Source organism: Trematomus bernacchii, unplaced genomic scaffold (genome assembly GCF_902827165.1).
Source record: "Trematomus bernacchii unplaced genomic scaffold, fTreBer1.1, whole genome shotgun sequence".
In the NCBI taxonomy this organism is placed as follows: Eukaryota; Metazoa; Chordata; class Actinopteri; order Perciformes; family Nototheniidae; genus Trematomus; species Trematomus bernacchii.
In genome coordinates, this window is record NW_022988050.1 from 1,451,506 (window position 1) to 1,464,654 (window position 13,149).

The following is a 13,149-nucleotide window of genomic DNA, read 5'->3' on the forward strand; positions in this document are numbered from 1 at the left end:
TGAGTGTTGCATAGTGATGTCACTATGTTACATAAGTAAACAAAGGAGATTTTAGCCTTTGCAGACCATTTACTGTAAGGCTGTTTACAGTGTCAAACATGTAAGGATAGCCATGTATATATAGCTTTGTCTCTAAGTGTCTATCTATCCGGATCTATTCCTCTCTCCATCAATCAATCCCAATCTGTATATTTCTCATTTCTCCTACAAAGACAAAGACTGACCTGAATGTTATCTCCAACATCCATCAATATATCTCTGTTGTATCTCTCTGTATCTCCTTCTATTCCCCTCCGCTACCGGCCTCTTAAACAAGGCCCGGCCCCCCCGCTGATACTTTACCTCTGCCACATCATAGACTATATGCATTACATTAATGCACACAATGTTCCTACTCCTTTCTGCACATATTCTGATTTCACATTTCTTAGTTTATATGCAAAAATCCATTCATAGCATTCTATTTCCCTGCAAACTACTGCTTTATTTATCTTATTGCTATTTAACTGTATTTTATTACGGTGTAAAAAAGATTTTGTGTTTTATATTAGATTTCTTGTTTTTTATATTTTATGTATGCACCATGACATCAAGTCAAATTCCTAGTATGTGTGAACCTACCTGGCAATAAACCTGTTTCTGTTTCTGATTCTGATTCTGATTCTATGTGTCTATCGCTATATTTTACCTTATTTTTTGAATAGCTATTAATCTTCAACTCTGTCTCTATCTCAATCTATTTTCCATCAATTTAAGTCTAGTTTCTTACACTGGAGAGACAGCAGTGTTACACAATACTCTAGAGAGGGGTGTTATTTGAGTTTAACATGCTTTTGTGACGGTGCCTTTTGACCCACATGACGTCAGTTCCTGTCTCATTTCACACAATCGGTCTTGCCTCCTATTGTAATGAGACCTGCCGGTGTTATCACACTTGACATATTCATATATCCTGAGTGAGTGGACGGAGAGACAGATCTCAGGGTTTAGATGGTGTGGGCGTGCACTGCCACCCTGACTGTAATCCTACACTAAGTCCACTGTGGTGTTATTAAGTGGACAGTCGTGTAATCAGTGTGTAAGTGGGTGGAGGATAACATGAGAGGGTGAACGGTCAGTGCAGTGCAGGATTAACACGTTGAATAGATGAAGGGATTTCAGGAGGGGAAGGTAGTTTCAGTTTTTAAAAAGGTCTGGTTATTTGGCTTAATAAAAACTGCGCTTGAGCTCTTTGTAACATGTGTCGTAGGGTTTGAAAACGTCTTCTTTTACACACGGATTTGGGGTTTCATGAGGTCAGCTTGCGAGTAGACGCTGAGGAAAACGTGAGGTAAAAGATGAAAGAATCTGAAGATGACAGGAAAACAGGAAGGATGGAACAGAGACACACTGTTGTCTGTTCTAGTTAGATTTGTAAGACATAATGCTTATGAGTGTCTGCATAATAAAGTGCATTTTTGGCATTAGATCAGAGATTAGGGATTGTTAGATTTGGAAGGGTTTTTCCATATTATCATAACTGTGATCTCTTGTGTGCAGTTCAATATCATGGTAGATGAGTGTAAACCAGAGCCTGGTCTAAGAGAAATACAGGAATTATTATGTAACAAATATGAGACGGTTGCATCCTTTAATTATGCACGGGGACCTTTCGATCCACGATGACCTCATTAAAGATCGTTTGTTTTCCTCTAAAAAAGGATGTTTACTATAAACAAATGTCTCCTATGTGTGAAAAAGATTGTTTTCCATGAAAATTAAAGTGATCCAAGTATGTTTAAGGGTCCATTTGGATTAAGATTGGGATATCACGAATCAGGATAAGCATGACATCCATTTGTTATATGATCCCATTCCCTGTGGAAATGAACCTGTGGATTACCTGATTTCAACACTAATCAGATCCTAACGGCCATAAGACTGTTGAACACCTGAACTCGAACATCCATAACATTCACCTGTTTGCAACTTACAAATGATGTATCTAATATATCATATTCCAATTACTTGTATATAGACTCTTATTGCACTATTTCTATTCTATTTTATTTGTATTCACAATCTGTTTTATTGTGTTGCACTGTTGGAGGAGCCTGTGACCTAAGATTTGCATTGACCATAACTACACTGTAGCTACGTACGAATGATAATAAAAGCCTTGAATCTTGAATTTAACAAAAAGAACATGTGTGCTCACCTCTGATTGGGTCCGAGGGGGGGATGTGGCGGTATCCCCGAGCTGGACTTCCTTACCCCCCGGTCCCTCTCCCTCTCCGTCTCCCCTCTCCCCCCTGGTTCCCCATCTCTTGGCACCGAGCTGGCCCGTTTGGACCCGTGGTGCCGGTCCGAATGATCCTCGCTCCGACTCCTCCGGATCCTTCCCTGCGGCTCGCTGATGCTCTTGCTGCGACAGAGCCGGTTGATCACGTTCTGGGACACGGACTCGTCGAAGCGCTGCCGGTGCTTCTTGGGAATGAAGATTCTGGCAAACATGGTGGCATGTGAGGGGGGGGGAATAAAGAGGGCGACTGTTAGTTTTCTGTCCTCAAGAGTTGAAAAAAAAAAAGGTAAGAGTATGGATCTACATCACAGATCCACCTCAATCCATTTCGGAAAACACAAGACCTCGGATTTTCCCGGTGAAATAAGAGTTTTTAAGTCAGAATATCCAGCTTGAGCAGATTCTAAAAAGTGATTATCTTTGAAGTCCACTCTAATTCAATTCAACAGGCTTGAAGACTCAAAGAAAAAAAGGCTTTTGACGGACAGCTGACGGGTCTCTCTCCCTCTGGACTTGAGTCCCCAGAGACGAGGAAAGAAGAGAAGTGGAACAGGAAGCCAGAGATAAAAGATCTTTCTCTGAGACAGTGAGGAAAGGTTGCCGTCACTCGCTGCCTGCCGGAGTCTCACTGCAGCAGCGTGCGGCACCAGAGCCAGAATACAGCGAGAGGGAAAAGGTGTGGGAGTGGGCGAGCATGGGATTTCTCTCTCTCTCTATCTCCCTCTCTTTCTTTCTCTCACTCTCTCCCACACTTCCGTCCACGCTTCACCTCTGTGTCACTCTGTCAGTGTGAGCAGAAAGCTGTCATCATCGTACTGAACTCACACCTTACCATTCTGACAATGAAACACTCAACGTGCAACAAATCCACATTTCTTTAAGCTTTAAGAGGTAAAAGACTAGGAAGGAATGCCTAATCAAATCAGTGGGTGGATATGTTTCAGTTTGAATAATTATTCTGATTTAAATTGAGAGTCTGGTATATTTCCAACAGCTTCAGCTCTTAATGGAAAAAGCTCAGCTGTTGACATTTTCACAACATACTAACAACAGCGAGGGGAACAAACAACACACTGGAAGCTCCATTTTCTTATATTTCCAACAATGCTGGATCCTACAATTCCCATGATGCAACTGGAATTCTTTAAAGAGGCCCTATAATGCTTTCTGGGGTTTTCCCTTTCCTGTAGTGTGTTATATAAGTTAGTGCATGTAAATGGTCTGCAAAGGTTGAAATCCTAAATCCTCCAGAGGGCGTTTCGAGAATATATGTAACACTAGCACTCCTATTGGCTAACGCTCCAACACATTGAACGCGATAAGGGGCTAAGGGGCGGGACATCTCCAAGCGGTTGACCAATCACAACAGAGCCGGCCAGCTAACCAATCAGAGCAGACTGGGCTCTGGTTTCAGACAGAGGGTGAAAAGAGGTTCTGCAGCACAGGCAGTATGAGAAAAATAAAGAGCCTTTTGATCATAAAAGCCCATAATTTGTGATATTGTACTGTAAAAAATAAGTTTTGAATGATTTATAAGCTAAGCTAAGCGGCTACTGGTGATGGCTGCACAGTTACAGAAGAGACTCTCATCTAACTCTGGGCAAGCAAACAAATAAGTGAATTTTCATTTTCTTCATTAAAGTGCCTTATCTTACAAGTCTACCATCAGTCTGTGATGAATTGCAGATAGTTATTATTATTATTTACTCTGTTAGCTTTACTCAAGAATCACATAATTAATTTGTCTCCATGGCAATCATGTCAATTAGGGTTAGGGACTAAAAAACTAAAGACTCAGAAATGCAGTTACATCACTATTTGTGCCCACATAGAAAAGGTGTTTATGGTAAGGCATTAGAGCAATTTAAGGAGAGTGTGGATATCCTCATGGGTATAATTATAAAACGTGTGAGTGAATGCCTGTGTGGGCGGCTGCCTTGTCTCTTTGCAGCAGTTCTGATCACTGAATGAAATGTTTTCTCTTGTCCTTGTGTGTGGGTGACGACGCATTTTGTTTAGTTCTCATTGTTTGTTTGTTACGCAGCCAGCCCTCAGTATGAAACAGCATGTACAGTACAGTACGCTTACCCCCCTCCCCCCCCCCGTTTGACTTTTTGCTAGTTTATTGTGCCACAAAATCCATGTTTACTGTTCTACTTCTCATTTTGTGTGAACAGAATGAATTGGAAACACAGCGTTTCAGATTCATTTAAGTCAGACATGTAGTGTTGTTAACATATTCTTTCAAAAGATAGTTTACAATTAAATCACCATTTTTCACATTCTTTTATTTTCCGACTTGAGGAAAATGCTATGAATTGCTCTTTTCAAAGTAAGGTATCATAAAATAGGTAATTCTTGTGAATGCTAATAAAGTAAGGTATCATAATTGCACTAATAATAACATTTCTTTACACAGTTTTGGGGGCTTTTTGGCGTTCCATGTATACAGCAGTGGTTTTCAATCAAGTTCCCATCCCCCAGAATTATCAAGTTAGTATTTGCTAATACCAAACATATGAATTGCTCATAAACTGTATGAAGATGAAGCAATAGATGCACAATATGCGGGCCATTGGTCGAATACATTTTGGTGTCTTATAATGTCGGCATTTGATTACTGTAAGCCTGACAGCTTAAAGTGGACGTTTGTGCTGTGAATGGGTTAAATGAGCGTGGCTTAATTAGGGTGCTTGTGTAGGTGTGACGCCATCCATTGTGTTAAAAACTCAGGGGGTGGAGGAGATCGATAGACAAACAGAAAACACCACATCAAGGTTTCAGCTGGGTCTCTCTGTGTGAAAAAGGTCTGCAAAGGCCAATGGTCCAATAGCTAAACTGACCCACTGACAGTTCTTTATTAAATCAACAGTTTGACTTTTTGGCAAATAATCCTTTTTGCTTTCTTTCCAATAGTTAGATAAGAAGATTAATATCCATTTCTGACGGAGTAAAGATGCTATCAATCTTAGCGTTTAACTCTTGGCAGGAAGAATAAATAAGAGTATTCTCAAAAATGTCAAACGAATGCTTTAGTCTCAGTTAAATAGTGTAAAACTGACTAAAATCATCTCATTTTGGAATAACACAAGAGCCTGAATCTAAATGAAGTGTGAACATTTTAGACTGCACTTGTTAATGGGAATGAAAGAGAACCAAACCCCAGCTGACACATGGAGCGAGTCAGAAGTTAATAATTTGATTCCATGTTTGCTGAATCACAGCGGCATTAACATCCAGCTGAGAGCGGAGACCCAACACAAATTTGCACCGAGTGTTTTGATTCCCACATACAGCAGTCTGAAGCTGATGTAGATGAATCAGACATGCTGCGCCGCCAGGGGAAAACATCACCAGTTGAGTAATTAGCAACAAACACGCCACTGAAGTCAAGAGAGAGACAGCAGCTACCACGGCACGTACTGAAGAAGCAAATTAAGAGGTGTAAAAACAACTTTGACAGCTAAATAAAGCAATTAGGACACACTTATTGCACAGAGACACGGATAGAGAGAGGGAACAGCTGCAGAGTGATTGTGATGCACCACCACGGTTCATTTCATTATCTGGAGTTTTATGAAAAGCTGTTCAGGTAAATATAGAGGACCTTAAAGGTCATGCTTTTTAGGTTATTACCCGTCCCCTTGTGTGTTATGAAGGTTTGTATGCATGTAAATGGTCTGCAGAGTCACAAACCCTCAAAGTACACCCTGTAGCGAGTAAAACTCTAACACAGTCTACGCTGCCCCAAAACGCCTCGTTGGAGATTTCTCATTTTCCATTGTTTACGTCCTGGGTACTCTGACGTGTGAATACCCAGAGGCCGCACCCTCTGCCAGCCTTTCAAGAAACAAAGCTTCCCAAACCTTTCAGCGATTCATGCCGGATATGTACAGCACTGAAGAACGATGCTGTTCCTACTTTGTTTGGACCAGCGGAGAGTTCGGGTACACAACCTGTAAGTATTCATTGTTGTTGTATTTATGATGTTTAAAACAAACAAGGTATCTACCACGACTGTTTAAATGGGTAAACGTTTTTCGGGCTACTAAGTTGGGATCGCGGAGAAATGCTCTCCGCAGACCCATGCTCACAGCGTTATAAACCTTTTTCTTACTCAATATCAAGCCACACTTATTGTTTTTACTTCGGCTGTGAGTGTTTGTGTGTGCTCAGGATGAGTTTCGCTTGTTCTCCTGTATCGCCGACACGGAAACCTGTCCGCTCCTCGCAGCAGCTGCGAGCAGCAACGAGCCTCAACGTCCCGACCAATCAGAGCACAGTGGGCTCACAGGGAAGGGGGGGGGGCAGGAGCTCCAACAAGCCGTTTAGGACAGAGAGTGAATACACATACTATACAGAGATGCTGTATGAGAAACCAATGAGATTTTGGAAAATTGCACAATATAAATCTATTCTAGTAGACCTCAACAATGGAAATATGATCAGTAGAAATGGCCATGACATGGGCCCTTTAAGACCTGTGCTGTTATTGCCTAGTGGGGGATAATGAAGTCCCACTTGCATGCGGATATTAAAGGTCACGGCTTCTGTTAACAACGCTGGTGTGAAGAGATCATTGAATAAACAGCACACCTTATCTCCACTCTTTAGTAGCTGAAGACATAGAGGTATTTTAAGATAGGCGTAGTAAGGAGTTCATTAGAGCCGGAACATACTGTCATTTTCATGCTGATAGTAAGAACATTTGATAAAGATGAAACAGAAGAAATTCTGATCCTTACAATTTGAGAGTTGCTTTTTGTACAGATATTAGCATGCTATCTTTCGGTGTCACAACAAATATTATTTTAAACATTGTAGATCAATAAAGGCATGATTCTGTCATGTCACTTCCTTTTGCTCCTCCTAGTTAGTGAGATCTAGGTCTGATTGTATTCTATATAGAAATACTGTTACATGTTCAACGTTTTTTTCCAAATTAAAGGTCCCCTATTACACTGTTTTTCATCAATATGTTATAGGTCTCAAATATATACAGAACATGTCTCTGAAGTGATTGGCTCCAAACACCAAACAGATCATTGCAGCATTACCCATAATCCCCTCTGTTTCAGCCCTGTTTCCAAAGTGCTGATTCTCTGTCTATTACTTTAGATGAAAATAAGGAGCCCCTCCCCACGCCCCTCTGAGAGATATTTGGTTAAAAAGAACACAATGGTGCTCTAGGAGGAGATTCAGGTGATAAGGTGGGGGTGGGGGTTACCTTGGTTGCTGATTGGCTAATGGTTACACAAGACAAAACTTCGTGATGACATCATAAAGTGGCCAAAATCTGATCAGCTCATTTTCAGACAGGTTTTTATAAAAATGGATCAGGACAAAAAGAGAGAGAATCTTTGTTCCTGAAACTTTCAGAGTCTCTTTACACAGAGGGGACACATGTTGATGTAGAAGAGACATGAAGAAGAGGGGACACATGTTGATGTAGAAAAGACGTGAACAAGTGGATTTTGCATAATAGGTGACCTTTAAGGCATTTAAGATATGCTGGCAATAGATCAGAAGTACAGTTCAGTACACTACAGCTGAGCTCAAGCAAGTCTACTATTATTACATACTGAATGCAATCCATCATCACAGGGAGTACAGCACCTTACAGAATGCTGCATTATACATCTATTGACTATAATTGAGACACTGGGCCCCCTAGTGGTAGCATCACAAACTGTGGTAATGGTTTGGCTTCTCCTCTCTTTACATGAGCTCTCCCTTCAGCACCACAACAACGCAACAAAAGAGCAGCAATGCAGCAGCCTATTGCTTCTGACACATTTCCCTCTCCTGCTGCTTGAAATATGTGTTTTTGTGAAGTGCAAAAGGATTAAATGAGCCAATTAAATACGTATAAAGGGGGTTCTTTTCCAGTTCTACACATTTAGATCAGTTTAAATGTCATGAGAAGTAATACTCTTCAAGTGAAATCTCTTTTTTATTTCAAATCTGCCTCTTATGAAACCCATAACTTTGTAGAATTGAATTTTAAATCACTAAAATTACCCATTTAAGAGTTACTTAACACCAAGCCTACAGGCAGCGTTTTCCCTCTCTGATTGCCAAACGGCTCGCTGCACCCGCACTGCGAGGGGGACCCAAGTTCCCATCAGCAAAAACACGTGGGTTTGCTATCCTGGCTCCAAGATGGTGGAATGAGCTCCCCATTGACATCAGGACAGCAGATAGCTTACACATCTTCCGGCGCAGACTGAAAACTCATCTCTTTCGACTCCACTTCAAGCAATAAAATGACTAACAAAGCACTTATATACTAATAAAGGACTGGCTTATCTAAAGCTAGTTGAGTAGCACTTGAAATGTTTTGGCTCGATGAAACCTGATGTACTTATATGATTCTGTTTTCTTCAAGTTTGTATCTTCTTGGTCGAATGCACTTATTGTAAGTCGCTTTGGATAAACGCGTCAGCTAAATGCAATGTAATGTAATGTAATGTAAATATGTTAAGTCTAACACCCAGCAGTGGAAATGGCTTGCTGTAGTTACACCTCACTGTGAAATGATGGCATGCTGTAGTACACATATACCTCACTGCAGCAAAAAAAAAAGTGGAACCACGAGAGGTCAGCAGAAACACGATTTTCTGTCCTTTTGTTGTCTGAAACCAGAGCCCAGTCTGTTCTGATTGGATAGGAGGCCGGCTCTGTTAGATAGAGTAAACCCCCCAAAAAGAACAATAGGGCCCCTTTAATGATATCATCAGCTGTTGAACACATACAGTATAGCCTCCCTCTTGTGAGAAAAAAAGCACAACATATTTTCTCCCTAGGTCTTTTCCCAAGTGGAGCAGCAAAGAAGCATTTTATTTGAGATTAGAATCATTTAAAAAAAATACCAAATGACATCTAAGTACAGAATACACACATAGTGGCCACGTTATAAGCCATCGCTTGAAAAACACACCATCTTTCTAGATGAAACGCTAACACTCGTGTTAAAGTAGCTGCCACTTCAGGGGAATGGCTGCTATCACATTTTGGGAACAAATCTGCTCAGTTGAAAAATAAAGGGCACGTATTTTTAGCCTGCTGTCGCTGTCTCTGCAGGTTTTGATCAGTTGTTGAGGGCTTTGCTGTGTCTCACTGCAGCCTGAGCACAGACTACCGGCTACAATGAGAAGTCTCCTGAGATATAAATAAATGTTCTGTAGTGATGTAGGTGTTGCATCCCACACAGCCTCTCTCTGTTTTCTATCTTAGCCTCCCTGCTTGTTGCCATCTATTCATATCACAGCACTAACATGTCTCTGTCTCTCACACAGGTACCTGTCTGTGAGAGTTTACCTGCTGCTATCAGCATTTTTTTATATTATAAAATCCAGATATTCATTCACCTCAAAATGCACAGGGTAAAACAGCCACATCATCACAAAAAGTTTTCCGCGTCAACTCTCCGAAACTAAATGAGTGCTCGGATTTGACCTCATTTATACAGAAGAGGGATCTATAATTATCTGAGGGAGGGTTGTGGAGGAGGAAGCAAGCAGGGACAGATATCTCAAAGGGAAGAATGACGAGCAGGAAACTACAAAGAGGAGACCTCATTTCATTTCAAGTGACTCCAGGTGAGTGAGGGGGAAATGAATGACATGCCTAGACACATAGTGTGTGATATGGTATCCTGCCAAGAAAGGCACAGTGGTTGGTCACACATGTAAGGATAAAGCCAGTGAGATTAAAATATATTTATCTGATTTCAAATCCTTTACTGTATGAGCCTCATTGGGTCTGTGTCCAGGAACATGTCAAAAGTAAGTATATTAAAAACGGTGCTGTTAAAAAAAGGTCAGCCATGTCTGAGCCACTGAATAAACACACTAATGTGGTTTTAAATGTGATGAAAAAAGAAATCAATAATGAAACTTCCTAGTAAGCATCCTAACATTTGCTATTTAAAACAAAACACAGTTATTATAATTAAACCTGAGGAGGACATGAATGTGTGTCCTACATTGCATTGCAATCTGAAAAGTGGAACCAGTGCAAAAGAGCCTGCATTCTTTCAATTGGCCAGCAGGGGGGAAGATATACTGGTGACAAAACGGAGCTAGATTGAATAGAAGTCTATAAGAAAATCACCCATCTTCTCACTTCATCTATTAACTCTGTAAACATGTTCCTGACAGGTTTATGGATTAAATCGCCAAGTATGGGTCACCTTTAAAAACAGCCTGATGTTCATTTGGTCGATTAAGGGCACAATGTATCACAATCAGAATCGGTTTGATTACCAATAGGTTTACACACACGAGGAATTTGCTTTGGTGTCATTTACTCTAGATGATTAAGCATTGAGTATACTTTGCTACCTTGTGATTGACAAGTTGCTAAAACAACATTCGTCAGCATTTTGTTGTAGAAAAGAGTCTCCAAGCATGTTTTTGCTAGTAAATATTAGCGTCAAAATTAAAGGTGGGGTAGGTAAATTTGAGAAACCAACTCGAGTGCGCTAGAATTTGAAAATACACAACCGGAAGAAATCTGCCACTTCCTTACAGAGCCCCTCCTCCAACACACACGAACGCGCACATGACCAATGAGGGCACGAGATAAGTCTGTGCACAGATGGAAGGCTGACAGGCAGGTAGGCCATCCAGTTATTTTAGCCGGGCCGGCTCAGATGATTGGTCGTGCTTTTTACAGCGCCACAGCTTCCACAGATGATATTTTTTTATGGATTTTTTGTCAAAGCACTTCAGATATTCATTGCTATCGGGATGTTAAGAGCATTCCATGGAATATAACAAAAAGTGTATCTCGAGCCGGTTTCTCAAACTTACCTACCCCACCTTTAAGATATTTATGTGAATTAGAGTTAATACATTTTTTGTTTTTTAATTCTTGTTAAAGTATTTTATTTTATGAATGTTTTAAATGAAGAGGCTGATAACTGGAATGTAAATACCTTCAATAAAGTATTACAAATAAGGCACCTTGCTAACCAAGCTAACCCCGGACAGCATTGCTCTTCCCCAGCTCAACCCTCTCGTCTAAATATGGTCACTTCTGGATAAAATAAAACCAAGATGGCGCTGGCCATAATGCCAAACTTGAGGATTCAAAACGGTAGTCTAGAAAACCAATGGGTGACGTCACAGTGACTACGTCCACTTTTGTTTTTTAAGGATCAATCAAAGTCACTAGAAAGCATCCCCTAGAACATGGTTTACAGTATACTGTCTATATGAACATGATTGTATGTTATACATCAAGTAGTAGTAAAGATATACCATCCGGCATAAGCATCCTTAGAGCCGTGTAGATAAAAAGCTATCTGTTTTTTATTCTTCCTTCATCACGAACAAGCAGCTCACATAAAGCACAGATAATAAATCTACCAACAACGATAAAAAACAAACTTATTCCAGTCTAAATTATGAATGTACTGGCTTTAGTACTGCTTGTGCTCATATTAAAAGCAGTTTGGGAGGCTCTTGTGAACCATGACTGTGTTTTTAAGTGTAGCATCTCAGCAGTAGTTGCAGAACGAGCTCCACTGACTCCTGCAGTTAAGATTAAACACCATCATTATCAACACCATTGGAACGGAAAGCGTTGTGCACAACATGCACTGTGGGGTCAAGACAAAGGAGCTGAGAAAAGCAGATTATGTGGATCATTTAGACGCACCATGATCACCCTCTAATCACTCATTTCTTTTACAATGCATGAATGTAAGTCGATGATTAAATAAGTGCACCTGCTTTGAAACATATCCCAATGACCATAGTGTCAGCGATGTCAAATCAGATCAGATCAAACGTATTCACAGACAAAGGTAACTCAAAGTGCTTCACAAACCAAACATAGACATAGTAGACATGAAAAAACACTTAATCCCAACGCAGCACTGAATAAAACAGGAAGGAAATAATACAAAACATTCTAATCAAATGGAAGCAAATGTGAATAAATACAATTCAGTTCAAAGCCAAATAAAACGGTGGGTCTTGAGTTAATGAGAAGACACACACAACCAGTACTCAGTTTAAAAAGGGAGCAACATTTAGCTCATAAGCAAGCACACACACAGCACACACACACACACACACAGCACACACACAGCACACACACACACACACACACACACACACACACACACACACACACACACACACACACACACACACACACACACACACACACACACACACACACACACACACACACACACACACACACACACACACACACACACACACACACACACACACACACACACACACACACACACACGTGGCGAGAGATTAAATCCTAGAAGCAGAGCATCACTCAACCTAATGACTTTGCTCACGAAAGACGCAAATACACTCACATGCCATTGTATCACTTACTGTGTTACAACCTGCAGTGTCCATTTTAATGTTGGCCACAATCAGCCTGAACAAACTCCTGATTTAAGGCTCGAAATTGCCTTGAAGAAAGCTAGGAAAACAACGAGGGAATAGAGGATTTCGGAGGCAAAAACATCAGCGGCAGCAGCCATCAGATTTCACTTCACATACATAATTACACTGATGGCAAAACCAGTGCAGGTGCAGACCCAAAGAAGCCAATAAAAAATGTACAAATTCTCTCAAAAATACACAAACGCATTTCCTAAAACCTAAGAGTCCAATTGAAAGAGTAAATACTCACCCCAGGCAATTCATCGTTTTAGCTGTCACCCATTGCTCAAAGAAAGAAACTAAGTTACACCGTCAAATAGTGAGCAGCTTCACTATAAGACTGCTTCAGTGCGGGCTCTCTGAGGGGGATCAAATATATGTTGGGACTTTACCAAGTGTCAGGGGAAAACGGCCACCATGCAGAGAGTGAGCAGAATAATGAGA

At 40.7% G+C, this 13,149-nt stretch overlaps 1 protein-coding gene across 1 annotated transcript in view; it reads right to left on the minus strand.

Moving 5' to 3' along the window:
* grid2ipb (glutamate receptor, ionotropic, delta 2 (Grid2) interacting protein, b) overlaps positions 1 to 13,149 on the minus strand; it is a 58,584-nt gene that overhangs the window by 36,982 nt on the left and 8,453 nt on the right. Inside the window, 1 exon segment of the mRNA XM_034119422.1 lies at positions 2,198 to 2,482. Within this exon segment, the coding sequence (XP_033975313.1) occupies positions 2,198 to 2,482 (285 nt within the window).